We start from the raw sequence: 25,664 nt of genomic DNA on the forward strand, positions 1-25,664 counted from the left end.
AGCTGTGATTTAAGAATCTTTGCCTTTCTCTAAGGAGCAGGAGACTTGGGTTCAATTCTCAGCTGGTGCACCATAAGCACAGCCACCACCCGTCTGTCAGTGGAGGCCTCTGTGTGGCTGTGATGCTGAACAGGTTTCAGCAGAACTTCCAGATTAAGACAGTCTAGAAAGAAAGACCTGGCAATGTACTTCCATAAAAATCAGCCAATTAAAACCTTATGGATCACGATGGTCTGATCCCGTTGCCTGTGGTGTTGCCATAAGTTGGGGGCCAACTCGACAGCAGCTGACCACAGCTTTCTCTAAGCCTGTCCAAGACTTGAGTACAAGTGTGTCCCCATTCCCTTTGCCTCCTGGGTTTCACACACTGAATTTCCATTCTCTTCTTGTTGACAGGACACAAGTGATAGTTTTCACTTCATGCTTTTTGTTCCACAGGCACCAAATACTCATGCAGAACCCACTGTGTTTCCTCAGGGTGCACACTCTTCTTCTACGAGAGTGACGGCAGATCTGGAATAGACCACAACAGCGTCCCCAAACACGCCGTCTGGGTGGAGAACAGCATTGTGCAGGCCGTCCCTGAGCACCCCAAGAAGGACTTTGTCTTCTGCCTCAGCAATTCCCTGGGCGATGCCTTCCTCTTTCAGGTTCGTTGGAAACTTCCTTGGCAGGGAGGGCATTTCAAACCTCTGGACTGGACACCTTCCTCTCCCACCTGAACACCGCATCCTTTTTTCCCTTTAGCAGTGGGTTTTACCTTTTGCTCATTATAGAAACAGAAAGGATGAATGACAAAAATAAGTGTCTGTACTGAATTCTAGGAAAAAGAAATCTCACCCAGAGGGGTCCAAAATAAAACATGGGGAGGGTGTCCGCTGGATTTGAGAAATTTGCTCTGTTTGCTGTGGGCCAAAGGGTTTCTCAGCCTCATCCCAACACCAATGTGTAGCACTTTAGAAAGTGGTCGTGGATTCTTTAATTTAGACATGATTTGAGCTGTCAACATTTTTTATTAGAATATTTTTTCTTCTAATATTAATCATAAAGTAATATAATAACATTCCAGAAATGACTTGCTATACCCCAAACAGTGTCTCTTCCTCACCTTATCAGAGCCTACTACTCGGTGTTCATCCAGTTTGACTGCATTGCATGAAAAAAACATTTTTCTGCTAATTGTTTCAGGGTAAACATTTGCTTTTCTAGAAATTCCTTTGAGTTTGGTCAGTTGTGATATGCCTACCAGGACTTATTGTGGTGCTAGTTAGAAGTCTTTGTTGATTCCATTCATGCATGAATTCCTCAAACCTTTATTTAATGCTTGCTATTATGTGTTATGGACAGTGCTATTGGGAATACTGAGATTTTGAAATGGTTCAGGCACAGGAACAGATCTTTATAATATGGTAAGGCCTGAGGGTGAATATTGCAGGAAAGGCAGGGATGAGTCAGGGGAAATGGACCTGCAGAGAAAAGAACAGGAGCAGAGGCATGAAGGAGAAATTGTTTAATTAAGTTCCTGGCTTTAGCCTCTCAGGTTATTTCCATTTGCGAAATTACGGTAAGAAATACAATAATTTTGTTTGTATATGGATAGACTGGGTATGTGTGTGTATTAATCTGTGGTATAAAACACACATAAAGAAGGGTGCACAAAACAATGAATGTACAATTCACTGAATTATCACAAAGTGAATTTGTAACTACCAACTAGGACAGGAAATACAAAGTCTCTGCACATAAAGTCAAAAAAGCTACTCCCCCCCGCACCCCATCTCTCTCACACACAAGCAGCCTACTAGTTGAATAGGGTGACCTTGTATTTTATCGTCTAAGTCAGGACAGTTTTGTTTATCTGAGAATGCCTTATTATTTCCCTCATTTATTTTTTTTGAGGAATAGTTTTGCTGGGTATAGAATTCTTGATTTATAGTCTTTTTCTTTCAGTGCTTTGAAAGTGTCACCCCATTGCCATCTGGTCTGTGGTTTGTGATGTGAAATTAGCTGTTAATCTTGCTAGGATCCCTTCCGTGTAGTGAGTTGCTTCTATGTTGGTGATTTCAAAATCTTTGTCTTTTGACAGTTTTATTATGATGTGTCTCGGTGTTGATCCCTTTGAGTGTATTCTACCTAAGTTCATTGAGCATCTTGGATGTGTAGATTAATGTTTTTCTACACATTTGGAAGTTTTAGGCAATTATTTCTTCTAGCATTGTTGCTACTCATCTTGCTCTCTCTACCTTCTGGGAGTCCTGTTATATTGGTGTATGCTTGCTGGTGTCCCACAGATTTGTGAAGCTCTGTTCGTTTTTCATCATTCTGTTTTCTTTCTGTTCCTTACACTAGGTTATCTCAACTGACCCATATTAATTTTTGTTTTTTTTCCCCTCTGCCAGCTCATCTTTACTGTTCAGCCCCACTAGTGAATTTTTCAATTCAGTGATTTTATATTTCAACTCCAGAATTTATATTTGGTCCTTTTTGTAATCTCTCTGTCTATTGATAATCTCTATTTGGTGAGATACAATTCTCATATTTTCCTTTAGTTCTTTTAACATATTTAAACTATTTTATTTAAAGTCTTTGTCTAGTAAGTCCCATGTGTGGGCTTTCTCATAGACAGTTTCTGCTGACTACTACTTTTCCTGTGCGTGGGCCATACTTTATTTCTTTACATAATCTCATAAGTTCTTGTTGAAATTGTATGTTTTAAATAATATAATGTGACAACTCCTGAAATCAAATCCCTGCCCCTCCCTGTGGTTTGTTGTTGCTGTTGACTATTGTTTGTTTGTTTAGATCCTTTCTGAACTAATTCTGTGAAGCCTGTATTCTTTGTTGTTTGTGACCAATGAAGTCTCTGCTCGTTTAGTTTAGTGATCATCTAATAATTGGACAGAGATTTTCTTAAATGTCTGGAAGCAATAAACCTGTGTGTGTTAGGGCATGCCTTCAAATGGTCAGTTAGTTTACAACTCTGCCTTAGCCTTCATTTCCTGTTTGGGTTGTGTATCCATGCTTTACTTCAAGGTCAGGCAAAGGTCAGAGTTTAGGGCCTTCTCAGGTTTGTCTTACGCATGAGCACAGCCTTGTGCATGTGTGTGACTTTCTAGATTCCCAGGAGTATGTTGGAACTTTTCAAAGTCCTCTATGGCCATCTTATTCCCAAGCTTTTCTTTTTAAGTTTTTTGATTAGTTCTTGTTACCACTGACTCAGGTAGCTATGATGTTAAACAGTTGCCTATGATTGTTTTTGGCAAATATCCCTGGGGTCTGAGTCAGGTCAATAAAAACAAGCCCTCTGAATGGAGCTGCCATTCTGGTCTAACAAGAACAATTATGAGAATGCAGTTCTCTAAGAATGGTGTTTTTGGGGAACTCCAGACCTGTTCTGTTCCTTCCAGTGGCTGCTAGGCTGCTGGTTTTCACTGTCATTATTGAGCTGGGAAGACAAGGATGGGAATAAGCCAAGTTAAAAGGCTACAAAGCTGTTGTTCTTACTGAAAGCCAGTTAGCTTTCTTTAACAAATGCTCCTTGGATTGTTACAAGTCTTGGATTAATTTCTGAAAAGGTTGATTTTGACAGTTTTTGCCAGTGTTCTCATTGCTTTTTTGGACTAGTGTCTTTTTGGAGGTCCTTACTTTGCCGTTTCTGTTGATAGCACTCACCAGGACGGTTTGGAAACTGGACAGCTTTGAGAGTGAAAGCAGCCCTATCCTTATTATAAATCAGGAATTTGAAAGCGTTTTACGCTGTGAGTCTCGTTTAATTCTCACAGTAACTCGTGAGTTGGCTTGTATATCCAGGCTTTTCTTTATTGATGTGGATTATAGACCCCATTTGGTGAAGCTGAGACTTACAAAAGTTAGCAATCGGACACCAAGTCCTATTGATAGGAAGGATAGTTATTAAGTGTTGGAGCCAGATTCAAACTCAGGCCTTCCTTTCTCCAAAGTCTGTTATTGTCTGGGTGTACTATTTAACCTTTTACTATTACCGTCTGCCCTAAAAAGGAAATAGACAAGTGTCATTGGCTACAGTAAAAAGTGACCAACTTTTTCTTGCCTTTAGAATTTACCCAAACATTAGGAATATCTCTAAATCTCAATTCAGTTTTAGCCATTCCTGCCCTTACTGTACTGGTTAGATGATAATCTATCCATTTCAGGAAGCCCTCCTTTTTACTTACCTCTGGTTCGAATTCCTTTTGAAAGGACCTGCATAACCATAAAATTGTCAGTAGAATCTAAATAACCTGATAGGTCACAGTGAATAAAACCTTTTGTGGCAGCATAGAACCTTATTTATGACAGCTTCTGTGTCTTTTTTTTTTACGGTGAAAATTTTATGCTACTTATGTGGGAAAGAGCACAAAATGAACCTTTTCAGAGGAAATTACTGTTGTTCGGGATCTACGAGGCCATTTTCTGCCTTCTACTTACTGTAATCCACATAACTCTAGAGGGGCTGCATATGAAAGGAACTGGTGTGTGTGGGGGGTGAGGTTAAAGCAAGGGAGATCAACTGTGATTGTGGAAATAATTTGTAGGTTATTCCAGCCCCAGGGCCCAATTCAATGCCCATAGTTTCCAGAGCCTGTATACTGCTGATTTGACACTATTACTCAGATACCCACAGATTTATCCGTGGAAAGGAGATTTATATTACCAGCAGAAGTAGAAAAGGGGTTTTGTGTGCAGGGTGGGGGTGGGAATCAGCATGAATGTTAAAGCAGCTTGTAAAAAGAAGTGATATACTGTCTGCAAAGTGAAACTACAGCCTCTGTATTGAAGCTGTTATAATTAGAGTCCTTTTCTCCATCTTTAAGCCAGAGATAGCACCCAGCACTCACAGGGTGCAGTTTCCTGTTGGGCCTTCATTCACCCATTACTTGAGGATACCACATCCAATTCCAAAAAGCTCAGCAACTTTTATGGTAACTTCTCCTAAATATTAGGTTTTAATTCGTATATTTAATGCCTTAGGAACATGGTTACCAGGCAGGTCACGAATGACTCTTGTTGTCAGGTGTCTTCGAGTCGTTCTACTCATAGCGACCCTATGTACAACAGAATGAAATACTGCCTGGTCCTGCAACATCCTCACAATTGTTGTTATGCTGGAGGTCATCGTTGCAGCCAGTATGTCAGTCCATCTCGTTGAGGGTCTTCCTGTTTTTCACTGACCCTCTACATTGCCAAGCATGACGTCCTCCAGGGACTGTCCCTCCAGATAATATGTCCAAAGTACATGGGACAGACTCTTGACTAGATAGAAAATTGTATGTAATTATGTATCTAAAAAGTGTAGAAAATATTATCGCTGGGGGAGGGGGATCATTGCCTTTCATTCCATAGAAAGTATTCTTATACCTCACAAGGCATTTGTATGAAGGTACAGTTTTTGCATCTACCACCTGTCTATTAGTTTGTTGTACTGTGGTGGCTTGTGTGTTGCTGTGGTGGTGGAAGCTATGCCACTCTTATTTCAAGTATCAGCAGGGTCACCCGTAGTAAACAGGTTTTCGTGGAGCTTCCAGACTAAAACAGACTAGGAAGAAAGGCCTGGAGATCTACTCCTGAAAATCAGCTAATGAAAACTCTAGGATTGCAAAGGGATGTTGGTCTGATACAGTGCTAGGCTGGAAGGCACTCAGAAATACACAGCAGCCACAACAGCGAACTCAGGCATACCAGCAATCTTGGGCATGGCTCAGGACTAGGCAGCGTTCCGTTCCGTTGTACATAAGTTTGTCACGAGTCGGAGCCAACAAGCAGCAACAACACTGTACCTGTTACAAAGAGACTAGTAAAAAAAAAAAAAAAAGGAAGAAGAATAGCATCTGCACCCTTACGTTGAACTGAGGAGTAAACCTGACAGTGCGTGTGGAGTGTCTGATACATATGAAATGTTCAATAAATGTTGACTACATTTATTATTATTAAAAAGAAAAAAAGGTATTTTCTAAGTCTCTGGCGTGTTTGGTAGCTTATCAGTACTAGGTTTTCCGTGGAGCCTGCCTGCTTCTGAGCCTGTATATCCTGCTCCAGCCTGGCTGCTCCTAGGCCTCATGTGTAACTGTATTCCTGGGGTTTCTCTTCACCACCTGAGTTGGTTTCCTGGATCCTAAGTCTTCCTTTTTTAAAAATAAACTCCTTCATTTTCATAAAAACAACATCTAGTAAGCTCCTACAAAATGGTGCATATTTGAAAATGTCTTAATTCTACTTTGTACTAGAATAATATTTTAGTAATTTAGAGTTTTGGTTTGGAAACAATTTCTTCTTCATTCAGTTATTTCCATTACTAGTTCATTGTAATCTGTTTTTTTTTTTTTTTTTTTTCCTTTAATATGTCCTCTTTCTCACGTCTCTCTGGAGATGTACAGCTTGTAGGAAAGGTTTCTCTGGCCCACGTATTGTCTGTTCTCCTGCTTCATGTTTTTTCTGCATGCTTTGGTCTCTGCCTTTTATGCTGGCGTCGTTCATCAAATGTCCGGTTTTCCTCGACTCTCTGATCAAATTGAAGTGTGAGATACCCAAAAACTGCTTGGAGACGGCCTGTGTACATGGTCAGTGACTGGGGCTTGTGGAGCAGAGACAGGTGTGGTGAGTGTTCTTTTTGTTGAGGACCTCCCAACTGACAGTATTTGTTGGTGTCTTTCCCCTCTGGGCCTTCTCAGCTTTGCCAGCTGCTCATTGGACAGGCTTCTGTTTATTCTCCTGTGTGTGGCACTGTTCCTAGCTCCTGCCTTCTGTGGGGTCCTAGAGTCTGGAGCTTCCCTTCCTTCTCCAGAAAATTACCTTGGGTGGGTGAGGGGATGGTGAGGCGAGGCGGAAGGGGTACAGCTGCATGACCTGTCCTGTGAACATGAGGGAAGCCCCTTTTCAGTTCTCTTCACAGGTAGTAAAAGTATCTGCTACTTCACGTTGATGTAAATACAGCTCTGAGATATGGTAGATATCTTATGGTAGAACCAACGAGAAAATAGACTTTTCAGAATTCACCCTTCATTCCCATTTGACCTGAAAAGCAGGCCCCCTTTTTCCTTTTCCTTTTTTTTCTTTGGAAATGAAGGAAAAAAATTTTTTTAAAAAAGAGTTCAACCTACTTTTTCTTGTGCTTATATAAAACTCAAATTATCCAAAATTTCAGTTTCCTAGATCTGGCATGTATTCTCTGGTAGTCCTCTCTTTTCCTGCCACTGACATAAACCACTGATTATCTGAAATCACCCAGTGTCTTCCATTCAGCCAGGGTAATTGAAGCTAGGTCTATTTAAATGCATAACCAAGCCTTGAGTTCCATCTTAACTCTGTACTCAAAGAGGCTTTTATGCAAAGTGCCTTTTTTTTTTTTTGCTGATTATTTCTGTGTTGGCAGGAATGTTGCTTGTCCCCCTCACTGAACTTCATACAGTATTTATAGCATCCCCCCAAGGTGAAGGAGAAATCAGGACATTCGCCCTCTTTACCTGTCTGGTGCTGTTAGTTTAATGGAAGGTGATGTGTGGGGAGGAAGTTGGGAGGGTACCACTGGGTGGCCTTCTTCCTGCTTTTGTGACCGCTGGGATCTGATGAAGGGCCCGTTAGCAAACCTGGAACCCCTAACTAAACTTGCCTGGTTTAAGGAGGATAGCGCAAAGTTAGCGGATTAGAACAGCATTAGAATCGAAACCTGGAGAGACCAGACTGGAAAACAGTGCATCAAGTTAGTGGTCTGCCGTGATCACCTCTAAACTGTTAAGCCTGTAAACTGTCATGTTTCTAGAGTTTTCTCCGCTTAGCTAGCTGTTTAAAACAGTCAGCCGAGTTTGCCCGCCCTCTCTTCTACACACACGGCTGAGTGTATGCCACTGAAAAGCACAAACTTTGTTGAAAAGCTTGTTTAATGAATTGTGCTCCTTAGACATTGATTTGGCTTAATGATAGAGAATGGCAGGGACTGCTGTTTTATTTAGACAGGACAGCAGGAGCAAAAATCCTGTTTAATGGAATTGCCGTCAGAGTGTTGACGGGTTTTAAGAGTTTGGAGAACCAAGGCATACTTGATGGTTAAAAGATTTTTTCATAAAGCTGTGATCACACATTTCTATATATGTTTCTCTAGGTTTGGGGGCTTGGTATGGTTTTTTCTTTCTTTCTATTCAGTACATAAGCTCCATGATAGCTGTTCTGCCAAAATTAGGTATACGCTTTTCCAGGGATGTTGAACTTCATCGGCTGGAATCAACTTCCTTCATTTCCACAAACTCTGACGCCTGATCGGAGTGTGTTGCCCTTGGCTGAGCTTGTCTGAGATCCTCACAGCTGGTGGGTAAAAGGGGCTCTCCTTTCATTAAATGAGGAGCGCAAAAGGCCATTGTTCTAAGGAGTATATCGGATGGTGGGGTTAAAAGTTTTTTTTAACTCTTACTTAAAAAGCGTTGCCTCCTTTAAAATGAAATCCTTACTTTGCTAGCTTATCAGTCAGGCTGGGTTAGGTTATGCTGCAGTAAGAAAAAAAAAAAAAAAAAAAAACAGTTGCCATCGAGTTGGTTTTGACTCAGGACGTCTCTGTGTGTGTCCGAGTAGAACTGTGCTCCACAGGGTTTTCAGTGGCTGTGATCCTTTTGGGAGTAGACTGCCACGCCTTTCTTTTGGGATGCCTCTGGGTGGACTAGAGCTGCCAGCCTTGCAGTTAGCAGTCAAGTGCATCAACCACTTGCACCACCCAAGGATTGCTGGGTCTCAACATACCTTCTCACTCTGCCATACCTGACCGAGGTTGGCTGCTGCAAAACTGTACTTGTCCTGGCCACTTAGGGACAAGGCTCATGGAGCTCCATCGTGACATATGCTCTCATGACTGCAGGCAGAGGGATAAGAATGGGGTAACCAGGCTTTTGTTTGGTAACGGCACGTAGCACTTCCACTCACGCGTCCCTGGCCACAGCCAAATGACATGGCCAAAGAGGGCAGCAAGGTTGCCTCCTCCCTTACTGTTAGAGGGGCCACACTAAAGACCCTGCGGCTCAGCTTGTAGAAGTATTGACGAGAACTGGGGTACTGAGAGCAGTGTGGCTTATTAATGTGATAAAATAAAAGGTACCAGTTAGCGGAGATCAAGATTTTTAGAAAATTGCTGCATCATCCTGCCTTCTTCTGGGCCTTAGTTTCTCCATCTGCGGAATGGCCTCCTAGGTCCCTTTTTCAGGAATATTCTTATTTCAAATTTGACATTCATAACGTGTATTTATGGTTTAAGCTGTCCTAGTCATTATTCAGGTGTTTTGTTGAGACTGTAGATATTCGGGGTTGGGGAGTGGAAGGTTGTAGTTGACGTAGAGATGACTGAGGAGTGTCTTGGTTAAAGCGTCTTTGGATTTGGCCTCCCGTTGAGGGTTGAAGTGCCAGGTGCCATGGACAAGAGATATCCCTGCTCCTTCTTGCTACCTCTGCAAGAAGGTCATCAAAACGCCCCCATGTGTTACCCACCAGCACAGAGCAGTGTGCCGTGGGGTGCCATTCGTAGAGCTTTAAGCCGTCACTCGGGAGAGTTAGTATACTTACAAGATGCAGTCAAGAAAAAAAAAAAAAAAAAAACAGTATTTTTGAGCATGAAAAACGTCAGCAGCTACTTTTGTATTGTAGTGACTGAACAGACCATTTCTTCAGGCCTGCTTCCTTCTGGGCATTAACTGAATTTTTCTGGGCTTAAGGGGAGACATGTTAAAGCCCAGCGCCCCCTCGCTGATTGATACTCCTTGATTAAGTTCCTACAAAATCAGTAAAAGCAAGTTATTACACAGGAGCCACCTCCCCCCAAATATTTACTGACTTCCACCCTTTTGAGACCATCCTTGAGTTACAGCTAAGGACAGCAGTCCCACTTTGAAGTTCCAGGCCCATTGGTGGGTGTTGCTGGCATTGTCTTAATGTCCCTGTGGGCTAGGCCAGTCTTGGCAGCCGTAACGCAGCTGGGTGACCTGGATACTCCCGGGTGGTTGCCTATGGCAGTACTCTTTCTGGCCACCACGAGCGACGCCCTCAGCCCTAGTTTCACTGTTGCTTCTTAACACAGGACTGAGGTGCAGCGGTTCGCTGGGGCAGGGCTGTTGTGCCCTTCGTGGTCTGTGTATTAGTGTCGTAGAGGTGCTGTGACGAAGTCCCACAGACTGGGTGGCTTAAAACAGCATAAATTTATTGTCTCACAGATCTGGAGGCCAGAAGTCCAAGATCATGTCGGCAGGGCCATGTGTCGGCGGGGGCCATGAGTCTGCGGGGCCCTGCACTTTCTGAAGGCTCTAGAGGAGGAATCCTTCCTGATCTTTCTCATTCTGGCACTTCTGGCAGCCTTGGCATTCCTTGGCTTGTACACACATCGCTCCAGTTTCTCCCTTTGTCTTATGTGGCTGTTGTCTTTGTTGTCTAGTGCTGCTGTAACACAAAAGCCACCGTGGGCGGCTTTAGAGAACAGACATTTATTCTCTCACAGTTCTGGAGACTAAAAGTCCACATCAGGGTCTCGCCATGTGGATTCCTCCCTTGTTGGTCGCCCTGGGTGCTGCTTGGCTCCTTGGCTCGTAGATGATCCTCGCGTGGCGTGTCTGTCCCGGTGTGTGTGTCTCTGTATCTATTCTGGACTTTTTATAACTCAGCTGTGATTGGGTTTAGCATTTACCCAGCATGGGTGTGACCTCGTTAACATCAAAGGAAAACCCCTTTTCCAAGTAGAATGACATCCACAGGTACACAGGTCGGGACTCTAGCACGTACTCTGTGGGACAACAGTTCAGGCTGTAACAGCCATTTTCCCTCTGTGATTCTTCTCTTTTCAGAAGGACCCCAGTTGTACTGGATTAGGACCCACCCTACTCCACTATGATCTCACGTTAACTGATCACGTCTTCAAAGACCCTCTTCTAGAAGTAGTCTCATTCACACATACAGGGTTTAGAACTTCAGGATATCTTTCTCTGAGACACAGTTCAATCCGCAATAGCCAGCAATGTCCCTCAGCTGAACTCACGCCTCATAACTGACCCAGTTCTCTCTGGAGGCTGCCCTTGGCCTCGAGCAACCCTCTTGACCAGAAGTTGAGCTGTCTATGTGGGATTTTCCCATGAACAAGTTAAGTTTAATGAGTATATTGGATGAACAGACGTGACGGCTTCATTCCAGCCAGCCCTTGGGGGCTGGTGAGTCTGACCTTAGGGTAACTTTTTATTGATTCTCTGAAGAAGGAGGTCAGAAAGGTCAGCTTTACCCAGGGGATCCATCACCTTGACCCTTACGGATTGCTTCTCTGGAAATCTGCTGTTCCTTTCTGTTAACTTCCTAAGAGGTGGCTGTTTCTCCTTGCCCTTTCCTCCTGACAGACCACCAGCCAGACAGAGCTGGAAAACTGGATCACGGCGATCCACTCTGCTTGTGCAGCTGCTGTTGCCAGACACCACCACAAAGAAGACACACTCCGGCTCCTGAAGTCCGAGATCAAAAAACTAGAGCAAAAGATTGACATGGATGAAAAGATGAAAAAAATGGGAGAGATGCAGCTGTCTTCGGTCACTGATTCGAAGAAGAAGAAAACCATATTAGATCAGGTAATCGCTCTTCTGTCTTTAGACATCGGTCGGCCTTTCAGGTTTTTCTGCTGCTGGAACATCTCCGGTTGTCTCGTCAGCCTGGTATCCAGGGTGCCGAAGTCTTTATTGTGACTGTCAGCTTTTCTCACCCATTGTTCCCAGTTGATTGTTATGAGCTAAAGGGAACAATATTAGGTTGAATGAAAGGCAGACATCTAATAGACAAACCATCCTTCTCCCCCCAGCAACACACTTTTTCTAGAAAGCCTGCCATTTCATTCCCCATATTAGCAGCCTGACTTGGAGCTGAACTGTGGTGCCAATTCATTTCTGACTCCTTAATAAATTTAGAATGGGTGGTTTCTCTCAGAGAAAGGCAGAGCACATTTAAGAAATCTGTATTAGCTGCTGTATGTTATTTCCTGCTAAAAAGGAAAGATTTAGCATAATGAACAGAGGGGACTTTTGCCCACTTTCCGTTGTTCTCGGATCATTGATAGCCGTCTAGTAATGCTTTGATACTTCATTCTTATGTTTAGGAACCAATTCTGTGAATAAACGATATTTAATTTGAACAGTTGATTATGTTAGGGTAGTATGTAATCTACTACATTTCTTTCTCTGTATTACCTGACACCCCATTTTTTAAAATTTCTTTTATTGCAGTAAAATATATGTAACATAAAATTTGCTATGGTAGCCATTTTTAAGTCTTTAATTCCATGACATTAATCATATTCTCAGTGTTGTATGACCATCACTGCTGTCTGTTTCTAAGACTTCTTCCTCACTCCATGCAGAAAAGCCGTCCTCGTTAAAATGTTAACTTCCTGTTCTTCCTACGTCCTCAGCCTGTGGCAACCACTCATCTGCTTTTTGTCTCTATGCATTGGCCTGTTTTAGATACAGGTGTTTTTTATAAGTGGGATTATGCCATAGTTTTTCTTTTGTGCCTGGCTTATTTCATTCAGCATGGTGTCTTGAAGGTTCACCTGTGTTGCAGCATTTATGAGAACTTTATGGCTGCATAATATTCCACTGTGTGTATGTACTGCGTTTTGTTTATCCATTCATCTGTTGATAGACACTGGGGTTGTTTCCACCTTGTGGCTATTGTGAATACTGCTGCCATGGACCTGGGTATACCTGACAATGTATTTTAAGTCCAAGTAAAAAGGTAGATTAAAAAAGGAAAAAAAAAAAAAAAACAAAACCTGTTGCCATTGAGTCGATTCTGACTCACAGCAAACCTATTGAACAGAGTAGAACTGCCCCATAGGTTTTCGAAGGAGCAGCTGGTGGATTCAAACTGCTGACCTTTTGGTTAGCAGCTGAGTTCTTAACCACATCGCCACCAGGCTCCATGTCAACCATTAATCGTGATATGTATCATTGGCAACTCCATGAGCCTTCAGTTCTTGCCCCAGACCCTGTACTAAGCCCTATCCTTGCATTGTCTTATTTAGACATCACATGAGCTGTAGGAAGCAGGCATTCTTTTTCCACTGTCAAAGAAGAGGAAATGTCTTACATGTCCTGTGATTGGAGCTTATATTCAGCAGTTTGGTTGCCCACCATCTAGTGTTTTCTGCTGCCCACCCTTTACTTTGTACCACCCACCTCCTCCCAAAAGCCTATTTGCCTCTGCCTCAGTTAGCCTCACTTTGCTGCTTCTGTTCCTGATCCTCCTGTGAAAAGCTACCTCTTAGCACCTCCTTAGTTCTCTTGTGCTGGAGGTCTCTACACTTCTGACAGCTTTTACTTCTTCTGTTTTGGATTTGTGGTCCACAGCTTAGAACTGATGGGTCTATAACGCCCACAAACATAAAATGTGTAATAGGAAGGCGCTGAGCAACTATTAACATACTTTCTATCGATCATACTGGATTTAGGACTACAGCTCTTTGCAGGGAAAGAAAGTGATGAAAGCAGCAGTACTAGCATGCTCCATACGGAAAAGCTCCGGGCACCTCCTGTTAACCCTTTTGTGGTCTAATTAATACCTTTACAATATATTCACTCGTAAGGTTTGTGTAGCATAAAGTTGTTAACATTTGTTTTCCCTTTTTCTCACCCTTGCCCCCCCCCCCCCCCAATTTTAACCACTGTAGATCTTTGTTTGGGAGCAAAATCTCGAACAATTCCAAATGGACTTATTTCGGTACCGCTGTTACTTAGCAAGCCTCCAAGGTGGGGAGCTGCCAAACCCCAAGAGGCTACTTGCTTTTGCAAGTCGACCGACGAAAGTGGCCATGGGCCGCCTTGGGATCTTTTCCGTATCATCTTTTCACGCCCTGGTGAGTAGAAGCACTGATGTATTTTTGAAACATACTTGTGTTGACAGGACTCTGAGGGTTTTGCTCGTTTTCCGCCCCACAGATTTCTGACTCGTCCCCCTCTGCAGCAGATGGAAATTTTTGTTTGAATCTGTTCTGAAATTTATTACTTCAGCCACTCTGGACGGGCCCTAAATGACTGTGCAAAGAAAATGCGAAAGACAGGGTCGTAGGTGATGTTTGCGTGTAGTGTTTGTTGATAGCTCTTGTTGTCTTTAGATGGTGTCCTGCTTTGAACCCAGCTACACATTTTTTTATATTAACCTTATGAAAATGGTGAGTGAAGAACTCTTGAGATCATTTGGAAACATGTTCTTTATTGATCTCTATCTCCGTTACACACACCATATATTGAGCACAGGTCTCTTTAGACTTCTTTGGCTTGCTCCATTTTCACTTTATTATTATCGTTATTTTAATAACCAGCAATTAAAACAAAAAACAAAACGGCGACTCATGGCGACTGTATGTGCGTCATAGTAGAACTGTGCTCCATACGGTTTTCAGTGGCTGATTTTTCAGAAGTAGATCTTGGGACCTTTCTTCTGAGTCGCCTCTGGGTGGACTGGAACCTCCAATCTTTTGGTTTGTAGCCGAGTGCGTTAAAAGTTCGCACCACCTAGGGACTGTAGTCACCATGAGTACCTGATACATTAGAGTCAGGCGGAGAACTTCCACCATTCAGCCAGACATATTGATGGCTTGAGGAAGGGAATTTCTATCTGAACTTCACAGTAGCAGAAGGTACAATTGCATTGTGTGTCTGCCGTCTGTGATTTCATGTACTTGCCAAATTGCAAACAGCTTTATGTACTTTTGACTGCTTTCTTTTTAAAAATTGCTATCCAAGTAATATGGTTTTAGCCTATCCAAGTCACCCCCCACTTAAAATGCATTCTAGCACATTTGCTGTGGAATTAAATCTTAAATCTCAGGTTCCAAAAGTGGCTTGGGAAAACCTTAGCTGTGCTGCTCTGTCTTGCCCTGTCGGCCTTACCCGTCAATTGAATTCAGGGCTGTAATTCAGTCAGGGGCGATTGTAGTCTTTATAAATAGATTAGCGTCATCATTCAGATAATTAGGGGTAGATTTACATTTTTAAAGAAGTCTTAAACCAGTTTCTGGAGTTATTAAAACTGGCACCCTGATTTGTTCTGCTAATTACAGCTCAGCTCTTGGTCTCCCTGGCTACCACCTCTCCGTATAGCTATTAAGTGCTGTGTTTTAGGAGTGGTTGGCCAAAGTGGTAGGATGAGGCAATCTCATGAGCCATTTTCAGTTTTGCAGCCCTGAATTTGTTTCTCTGAGACCCTGGCGCCAGTTTTTAACTTAGCCAAATCTCAGTTTGCCAATTCTGCAAAAATTTGGAATTAAAAATTCTTAATTTTCCCTTTGTAACAAAGTCATAAATTCAGCGAACATTTTTTTGAGGGAGTTCATGACGCCCGTGATACGGCCTCAGTATTAGCACTAAATCCTGAGCATACCAGCAGCTCCGTCCTTTTACTGCAGCTTGATAGATTTTGGGGAAAATAACTTTGCTTTATACCTAAAACTTCTATGCTGTAATTATTTTTTTCAAAACCCAGTAGAGCTAACCTCTCAGAGAAAGGGAAGTAAAAGCCAGTGGATCACCTTTCCTTCTAATTTGCTCTCTCTGTGTCCTGTGATTTGCATGTACTTCTCTTTGGATGGGGCGGCTATTAAAACCTGACTAGGTTTTAATTTTTTTATTTTGATGAAATATACACAGGCAAAGATACACCATTTCAACAATTTCTACATGTACAATTCAGTGATATTGGTTACATCCTTTCAATTGTGCTAGCATTCTCACTATCCTTTTCTGCATCACTCCACCACCACTATCTTAAACTCACTGCCCCCTAAGGTTCCCATCCAACCTTTCGAGTTGCCGTTGTCAATTTGATCTCCAAAAAAAAAAAAAAAATTTTTTTTTTTTTTGCTAGGCCAGGAAATCTGCCATTTTAAGAAAAGAATTACTAAGCTATTCGTGTATATCAAACACTTCAAAGTCTATTCCCAAATCCTAGCCCTTTTTATTAAAATTACAACATAGTTGGTTAGGTGAACTCTGTTATTAACAATATTCTATGAAACATTTTCTGATTTGTCAAAGATGAGAAAGCATATACTATTAAGGGGAAGTAAATGTTGTGTTAAGGGTCTTATCAGAAGAAAATAAATGAAAATATAGGAGGAGGAAACCTAACCAGCCTACGGTAGGGGTGGGAGAATTAGTAACTCTTTTAGGTTTTTTGGTCAGTGTTTTTAAAGAAGAACATTTAGTTCCAGATGTTCACCTCTGTGTGCCTGTGCCCTCTTGGCCAGCTGCATCAGCACCCAGAGACGACCATTTGTGTGTCCTTGCAAGCTTGTCTTTTCCACGAGTAGTTCCACTTCAGACAGAACTAGTTAGGGGTCTGTTCCTGATCGCTGCTTCAGCTGCTGTGGAGGACCCGGGCAGGAAATTTCACAGTCTGATTGATCGAATGCTGAATTTTTCCTTCCTCTGCTTGTCATTTGACCCCAGGATGATTTTTTTCCCTTGGAGTTGAAACATTCCTCAATTTAGCCTTTGTCCAGGATTTTTTTTCTTCTTCTAAGTGGGGGTACAGGGGGCGGAGGTGTGAGGGTGACAGGGCCAGGGGAGGAGATTTGAGCTCCCATTTAAGCACCATTCACTAGTAGAGCTTCCCATGATGCTGAGTGATTTGCAGTAATTAACTGAAGGGTCCCCGCCGTCCTCTTTGAAAGAAGGTTATCATTGTTCTTGTTTGCACAGATGAGCAGAATGATAGAGTCATCAGGCTCCGGCCACAAAGGGAGGCATTGTCTGGGCAGAGATGATCACTGAGAAACTCCAGCATTCTTGTCCACTTGTTTTACTGCCAGTCTTGCTTCCCAGTCCTTTTGCTCATTTGGAGTCATTATTGCCTCAGGGTAGTGGTTGCTTTCACAGTTTAGCAGGCCCCAAACAGTTTAGAATAGTTAGGATAAGAATTTGAATAAAGTGCCCATTTATGGAACAGACTAAACTCTCTGTCAGCTGGTAATAGAATAGTTGTGGTCCCTTGAATTTCCCTTCTGGAGTCTTTTTGTTTTTTTTTTTTTTTTAATTGTAAACTAAAGAGTTGGTATTTAATGATTGAAACCATGTTATTTTGGGTCTCTGCTTTTGCTTTTGGTGTTTATTTATTCAATCAACGAACCTTTGTGAGTATATACTTGGCATGTGCCAGGTGTACTCAGTGGTTAGTATTACAGCAGTGAGCAACACAGAATTCCTGCCTACAGGCATTTATATTCCTGTGCAAAGATGGATAGTAAACAAGTAAGCAATTAAATAAACATGGCAAGTACAGATTTTGATGTGTAGACAGGGTAATACGTATAGACAAAGGTGTATATATGGCTGTCTGGATGTGGTTAAGGAGCCCTGGTGGTGCAGTGGGTTAAGCACTTGGCTGTTAACCGGAAGGTCAGTGGTTCAAGCCCACCAGCTTGCTCCATGGGAGAAAGATGTGATAGTCTGCTTCTGTAAAGATTACAGCCTGGGAAACCCTACGGGGCAGCTCCACTCTGCCCTATAGCATTGCTCTGAGTTGGAATCCACTGGATGGCAACAGGTTTGAGTTTTTTGGGGGAGGATGTGGTTGAATGGTAGAATTCCTCACTTTCCACGCTGGGGACCAGGTTTTGGTTGTGTTTTGCCATGATGCTAAACAGGTTTCAGCAAGCTTCCAGACTAAGATGGACTAGGAATTAAAAAGTCTGGCAATCTATTTTAGAAAATCAGCCAGTGAAAACCCTGTGGATCCTAATGGTCAAGTCTGCAACTGATAACGGAGATGGTGCAGGACTAGGCAGCGTTTCGTGCTATAGTGCATGGGGTCCCATTGTGCATGGGGTCCCATTGTGCATGGCATCCTGCTGTGCATGGGGTCGCCATGAGCCAAGGCCTGACTTGATGACTACCAGCAACAACGTGTGTATAGATGTATCTATTTAGAGATCTATTTATTTATTTATTGATACATATATAAATAGGAGACTAGACAGGGATTTTTTTCTCTAGGATTTTAAAATTCAACTTTATTCAGTTCCCAGCCTCAGTTTATGATGATAATCTTAATTGATACTGACATAGTCATTCGAGGATGGGTGTAAGTCAGCATGTTATAATTTATTCCTTTACAGTCTTCCTTATCCTTGAACTTAGAAAGTGATGAAAATAGAGAATATTATCGTCACATCTTTAATATTACCTTATGTTTTATGATTTTATTCCCCATAACGCCGTGAGCATAATAGTAGATTAAAGAGCTTTCTCTCATAAAAATTCCCACCAGCGTCTTGGGTGCCCCATTCTTCCTTGCCCTGATCTGGGTTTTCTTATATGCTAAGCTGAGAAAATCCAGAGCCCCTCAGGCTGTTCATCGTCCCAAAGTCTCCCCTCCTCCCCTAATACTTGCAAAGAAGCTGTTTTAATTCCTGCTTGTAATGTAGGTGGGGGTTCTTGCCAACCCACTCATGGTGCCCCCATGGTGTTTATGCTGCCAATACGGAACACCCCAGCCAGGCATGCCTTCTAGCCAGTGTGCTGGCTGCTGTGGAGACCTTCTGTTATCCGACAGTGTTCCGTCTCCTAGGCAGCCTACCATTTGGCATGCAACATTAAGGGAGTTACCTGTGTGGGAATCCATGGCAGGTGATTCCAGGACACCTACTTGCAGCAACAGAGCGGGTGGGGAGTTTCAGTTCAAGTTAGACTTGCTGTATCTTCTGCCACTCCCTTGTTTGAAAGGAGAGCCCATGGGTGGCCTGTGGAGGCCTCTTGGCAGAAGTTACCTTCAACTCCTGGGATGTTGCTTGCAAGCTGTAGGGTGAAGTTCAAACCTGCATGTTTTCTTGGGAAAGAGACTTCATGAAGTTCTCAGGGAGGTTCAGCATCCACCTGAGCAGCTCCTGCAGTGGCAGATTGAAGCTTGGAGTGTTCCCATCCAAGTTGGTTGTTGTTGTTATTGTTAGCTGCTGTCAAATCAGCCGCTGATGAGTGGCGACCCCACGCAAAATGAGATGGAACACTGCTGGGTCCTGCGCCAGCCCTGTGATTGGATGCTGATCGGACTATTGTGATCCATGGGATTTTCATTGGCTGATTTTCCGGATGTAGATTGCCAGGCCTTTTTTCCTAGTCTTAGCCTGGAAGCTCCCCTGAAACCTGTTTGATATCCTAGCAACACGCAAACCTCCACTGACAGACGAGCTCTGGCTGCGCGTGAGGCGCGCTGCGGGGGCATCGAGCCTGGGTCTCCAGCATGGAAGATGAGAATTCTACTCCTGGACCACCCTTGCCCCCAGTTGTTGGTACCATGCATATATCTCAGCAGAGTTCAGCTCTCCCTCCCCTAAAGACAAATATCATTTTCCTTTTACCTAAACACAGGACAGGCAGGGCTAGTGAGGTGACTTCTGTATCTTCAGGGACCTAGGCCCCTTCTGTCTTGTCGTTCTGCCATCTTTAAAAGGCTTCTATCCGAACATGCTAGACCAGCTGTAATGCAGCCCTTCTCGCCATCAGAACAAGTGACAGAGAAGGGAAACCCTCTTCTCTAAAGGACAATCCCAGAAGTTGCAAATCCCATCCACTTACATCCCAGTGAGCAGAACTGAGTCACAAAACCATACTAAAGGGAAATGAAGTCAGCCTCGGGTGGCCCGGTGGTCATCCACATTTGGATGGCCCTGTGGGTGGCGCAGACGGTTAAGTATCTGACTACTGACTGAAAGGTTGGCAGTTTGAAACTGCCTAGAAGAAAGGCCTGGTGACCTGGTTCTAAAAGATCACAGCCATTGAAAATCCTATAGAGCGCAGCTCTGCTCTGCAACACATGGGTAGTCATAAGTTGGAATTGACTCAACAGCAAGATTTTGTGTGTGTGCGTGCGTGCGCTCACCTACGTTTGGGGTTTCTCTGACTGAGGAAGAAGAGAGAATGGATTTTAGGGGACAATTAGCAGATGGCCCAATATGGAAAGTGATTATACATAATTCTGAGAAAACTACATAGAAGAAATTAGTAATTTTAGACTTAATATGGAGTCACAGGAACCAAAACCTGGTGTTTTCATTATTTTTGCTGACACAGTGGTGCCATCTGCCAAAACTTTTCTGCAGCATTTGGGACAATCTCGGCAAAGTAAGGATAGTTTAACTTGATGCTGGATTTCCACCCAGTGACAGGAAGAACACCTAGTTCTTGGAAATAATATGTACATTTTATGAACAATTTTATGTATTTTTACCAATGATTTCACATAAAATAAAGATTTTCTTTTTAAAGCAAGGTACATTTTTTGAAGTGCTTTAAAATGATTGAGTTGGCCAACCTTTCATTCCCATTTTGAATCCACAAAGGGCCCTCAAATTTCCAATGTAGATGAGTCCCGGAATGAATGCTTTGGGTTGTGAGGTTGGTGTTGGCTGGGGTGACAGAGAAGGATGCTTAGGAGGGTGGGGTTTAGTGGGTTTGAGGAACAGGTGGACGTCTTGACCCATTTTCCTTCTTGATGCTCCTTCTTGCCATTATCAGGTGGCAGCACGGACAGGTGAGACTGGAGTCAGGAGACGTACTCAGGCCATGTCCAGATCTGCAAGCAAGCGAAGGAGCAGGTTTTCTTCTCTTTGGGGTCTGGACACTACCTCCAAAAAGAAGCAGGGACGCCCAAGCATTAATCAGGTAGGTGCCAGGCGGGGATGAACAGCAACAAGCCCCCACAGCTGGCTCCCGCTGCCACCTCACTCTGTGGGGTGTGTGAGTGTGTGTGTTTATTGAAGCCTGGTATTATCTAAAATCAACTAGTTGACACCAAGAAGTTGGTTGTGCTGGACAACTTTGACAGATAATATATACCCCTAACATTAAACTGTACTGTTAGTGATTCACCAGGCTGCCGGCTTCCACCTGCATCCTTTCCAAGCCCTTCTTAATTATAGACCTCCTGAAAGTACACTTTTCATCCTGAGTCTTCGGGAAGAGCAGGGCTTGATAAATAAGAAAGCCAAGTGGGCACCTAAGCACAGAGTCTGGTAGGCTGCCTCTGGTGCTTAATCAAAGGTAGCCTCCAAGGGAGCCTGATTGTTTCTTTGCCCTGACTCTTTGGGCCAGTCCCTCTGCCTGTAGGAATGAGGACCCAGGAATCTGAGTGCCTGCTTACTGCTATGGCCTTAGGTACTAGTGCTGAGAGGGGGTCTCAGTGCATCAGGAATGGCAACACTAGAGCAGTACAATGCCCAGCCTCCCACCATCATGCCATGGCCCCGTTCTTCCCCGTTAATTTTGCCTGACACCTCTTTTCCTGTTAGCATTACTTATGGTAACTCACCCTCCATTGTTACTGCCACTCTTTGCCTTTGAGAAATGAGTAGGTCCAGGACTGCTTGTTTAAATTTTAAGGAATGAGGGAACATGGGTCTTTGCCTTTTTGGGAGGAGAGTATCTAATTCGTGGGCTCCAGTGGCTACGAAATCAGGTGTTGAGCATTTTTAGGATAGGGCAAGAACTATCAATTTAATGCAAACGGTTTGTGATTGTCTATTAACCTAAAGGTTGAACCCATGCAGCAGCTCTACAGAAGAAAGGCCTGGCAATCTGCTTCCATTAAAGATTACAGCCAAGAAAACACTATGAGTCAGAATCAGCTTGACGGCAGTGGGTTTGGTTTTTTTGTTTGGTTAATGCAAGGTGAGAAGTTGGTTGACTGGCTTTGGTAAATGGATCCCTCCTTATTTGCTCTGATACTTCCTGCAACTAGTTTGCTTAGGAAATGGAAGTTTTAAAAGGAAGTGAAGTTGATCTTCTGAGTCCCTTTAGTGGACCAACATGCACACCATTTAAACGGGGAATGTCTCTAGCTTTTATGGAACCTCTAGGTGACCAGAAGATGAAATGATGAGAGAGCCCAAGGCTGAGCGATTGTGCAGTTTGTTCTGTGATCTCTGGGGAGAGTAGAATATCCAGTTTGCTGCCATGGGTTTTGCTCCTGTGTAAATCTGAAGAAGAAGCTGGAAGAAAGTCAACATTTCATTAGCACAATGGCATAAGAAATTCAATAGCTCTTGACTAGACCTGCAGAAGGAGACCATTAACAATCAGGGTTTCTCCTTCCTTTGGGAGGAGGTGGTGGTGTGCTGTAGCTATGCAGTGTCGTTACAGATGACTCCGATCACCGCTATAAACATACGTCAGAATTCGTAGTTGGAAGTTATCAAAATATATGGCTGAAGTTATCAAAATATATGCATCCAAGAGAATTTTTTAACCAACATCTTTGTTTTGTTTTGAACTCAAAAGTTGATATAGTGTCTTATAAGCAATTGTAATTCTCAAAGTAAGAGTTTAAAAGCACTTTTCCTTGATTAGCCATAAACACACCAGTAGAAATTTGCTTGTTAATTTAGTGCTTGGAAATGCACGAAAATGGCATGTAGATCTTGAGAGTGCCTGATTATTTTATGCCCAATGCCTGAAGTTCCACACATCCAAGGCTGCTTTGCCCTTGACCAGCTAGTGACATCGATACCTTTATGATTTTAGTCGTATCTTCAAGTCAGCCAGACTCATGAACCTCAAAGAATTGATGAATTCCTATTTTTTTAAGTGAAAAGGAAACTTTACTACTTTATATATATGTGTGTGTGTGTATATATATATACACACACTTTTTTATATACATATATATATGTAAACTTACATTCTTAGATCCAACTCAAAAAAATATTAAACAACAAATATCCGAGGCTATAGCAGAAGTTTTTTGTGGTGAACGAATCTAATTCATTGCTTTTGCTAGTTCTCTTTAGATGCAGATGAGTTGTCCAGCTCTGAAAGCAAACTTTTTTTGGGGGGAGGGGGGTGCTATCAAAGGATGTAGGATGTGGTCTAGGTAGGAGAACGCCTTTGTGGTCCATCACCATAAATCACATTTTTCTGCCTGCTTTAGGATTTGACGTGGGAGGGCCTGAAAACGTAATCACGTTTTCTAATATCACTGCACGTTCCCCTTCCTATCTCCGTGCTGCGTTTGCCCTCTTGCTCCGATTTCCTTTTTTTTTTTTTTGAGATGGAACTTCTATATTTGCAGGTGTTCGGGGAAGGAGCTGACTCCGTGAAGAAATCTTTAGAGGGAATTTTTGATGACACCGTTCCAGATGGCAAGGTAAAAATAAACATGTGCTTATTTTCTGAAAGCACCACTGTGCACCAGCATAGACAAATGAAGTGGTTTCTTGGGATGCTAAAATTAAGTAGACTCAATATGAAAAAACCAAAATTACCAGTCCTTTTAAGTTATGTAACAGGTCAACGAGAGATGGAAAATCATTTTATGTTTAGCATTTGGTGCTAATAAGCACATTCTGCTGCCGTGACATTTTCAGTCCCTGTCGTTTGTATGTGTACATTTCCGGATAGAATGTCAGAGGAAAGCTGGTCCTGAGCAGTGGGATATTTATGCCACTGCCAATTCCTTTTACATACACCTTCCATCCCCAATAGGTGAGCCCTTACTGCCCTCCCTCTCTGCCCACATGTGCTATTTTTCTCCCACTAATTTGCAAGCACTGTTCTGATGGTGTGGTCTTAAATGCATTTGCCTCCCAAGTCAAGTGTTCAATTAAAGATTCATTGGTTTGGTTAAATCTTGCAGTTGGATTTGACAGTGACTGTCAAACTGCTCTGATTGAAAGCCCATAAAGAATATTGATTTTTTTTTTTGTGTGACCACTTTTTTCAGCCTCTGAATAAATGGGCATACCTAGTTTCAAAGATCCTACTAGCAATACCAGTGGCTCTTTGTATAAGGGGATTACCTTAGTATAATCCTCTATTCTTTGGAGTCAGGATCAGTATTCCAGAATTCAGCTCTTGGTTGCCATGCAACCAAGCAGTTGTGGTTGTACCGCAGTGGCGGAGCCATCCTTGAGACAGAGGTGTGCCTCTGAAGCCAGAGTGTGGTGAGGAGGTCAGGCTGTTGGAGCAGAAGAAAAGAGTGCCATAGGAAGGCTTTTTCTCCCTTTTGTACTCAAACGAGTCACAGATTAATATCATTGTGGGCACAGAGGCATCTGTCCTTGGAAATGCCCATCCATGGCATTCTCTTTGAGTATCTTTATCGCTGATGAAATTGAATTACTGTTCCTGCCCCTGTTGCCATCAAGTCGCTTCCTCCTCCTAGCGACCCTGTGGGACAGAGTAGAGCTGCCCCATACGGTTTCCAAGGAGTGGCTGGTGGATTCGAACTGCCAACCTTTTGGTTAGCTGCTGAGCTCTTAACCACTGTGCCAGCAGGGCTCCACACCCGTAACCCATTGCCTTGAGTCAGTTCCGACCCATAGCGACCCTCCAGGACAGAGTAGAATTTATCCATGTTAACATAGTCATTTCTGAGGTTGGCTAATGTATCATGCCTACCATTATTAGAAAACAAACCAAACAAACAAAAAAAATCATTTTCCATCAAGTTGATTCTGACTCGTGGTGACACTGTCGGCATCAGGGTAAAATTGCATGCCGTAGAATTTTCCGTGGCTGTGACCTTTCAGGAGTAGATCACCAGGCCCTTCTTCTGAGGTGCCTCTGGGTGGCTTTGAACCACCTACCTTTCGGTTAGCAGCTGAACAATTAACCATTTTTGCCACCCAGACACCGCTATAGCTTTATTAACCCATTGCAGTCGAGTCGTTTCCAACTCATAATGACCCTGTTAGTACACTGTCAGTGTTGGGCTTGTGGTCTTGGTGGTTCGGTGGTAGAATTCTCATGTTCCATGCAGGAAACCAGGCTTTAGTTCATGGTCAGTGCACCTCAGGTGCAGCCATCACCCTTCTGTCAGCGCAGGCTTGCATGTTGCTATGATGTTGAACAGGTTTCAGTGGGGCTTCCGGACTAAGATGGACTAGGGAGAAAGGCCTGGTGATCTACGTCTGAAATCAGCCAGTGAAAACCTATGGATTGCAACCAGCTGATCTGCAGCTGAGCATGGGGATGGCGCAGGACCAGGGAGCATTTCATTCCGTTTTGTGGGGAGTCACCTGCCATGAGTTGGGCCTTGACTTGACGGCAGCTCACAACAGTCGCAGTGTTGGGCCGCCCTCACCAGGAGCGCAGAACCTGGAAATTGCCAGAGTTTTTCCTATTGATTTGTGTAGCGTTTTTGTTTTTCCGTTTTTCTCACAGAGCAGGTTAGATGCAGAGCTTGGGCTGATCCAGTGCTGAGAGCACCTATTTAGTATGGTACCTGGGAGTGGAGTGGAAGATTCCAGTTATAGCTAATGGGATTTAGACAAGGTGATTGGTTTTTGACACTTCCTTCCCTGGGGTCCAACTTACCTGTGAAAGCAACTCCATTCAAAGGCAGGGCTGAAATTGACTTCCGCAACTGGGAGTGGTTAGTGGCCCTCCCACATACCTATCCCCTGTTTTGGGATTTGCTTTTTTTATGTATGGAAGTTATTACGTTACCACCAATCAGCCTTTGTTTGGAAATTTTTTTTTTCTCGTAATTTGCTGATACCAGCCTAATCCTTGGTAATCTGTAGAAAGGTATTTACCAACCAGTGACTTGGTTATAAGCCAGTCATCAAGGCTGATTACTAGCCGAATCTTGAGCATCAACATTACATTTAAATTGCCGAAACCTAACGTGGTTCTTTCCACGCTTGTTTCTCTGGGCTC

General features: G+C 43.1%; 1 protein-coding gene across 8 annotated transcripts in view; it reads left to right on the forward strand.

Moving 5' to 3' along the window:
- The window catches only part of TIAM1 (TIAM Rac1 associated GEF 1), a 438,421-nt gene that overhangs the window by 315,194 nt on the left and 97,563 nt on the right, over positions 1–25,664 (forward strand). For all 8 annotated transcript variants that reach the window (XM_049858598.1, XM_049858601.1, XM_049858599.1 and 5 more), the window contains 5 exons: positions 478–650; positions 11,364–11,588; positions 13,682–13,867; positions 20,523–20,669; positions 23,074–23,148. In XM_049858598.1, the coding sequence (XP_049714555.1) occupies positions 478–650; positions 11,364–11,588; positions 13,682–13,867; positions 20,523–20,669; positions 23,074–23,148 (806 nt within the window). The remainder of the gene's footprint in view (positions 1–477; positions 651–11,363; positions 11,589–13,681; positions 13,868–20,522; positions 20,670–23,073; positions 23,149–25,664) is intronic.

Source organism: Elephas maximus, chromosome 18 (assembly GCF_024166365.1).
Source record: "Elephas maximus indicus isolate mEleMax1 chromosome 18, mEleMax1 primary haplotype, whole genome shotgun sequence".
NCBI lineage: Eukaryota > Metazoa > Chordata > Mammalia > Proboscidea > Elephantidae > Elephas > Elephas maximus.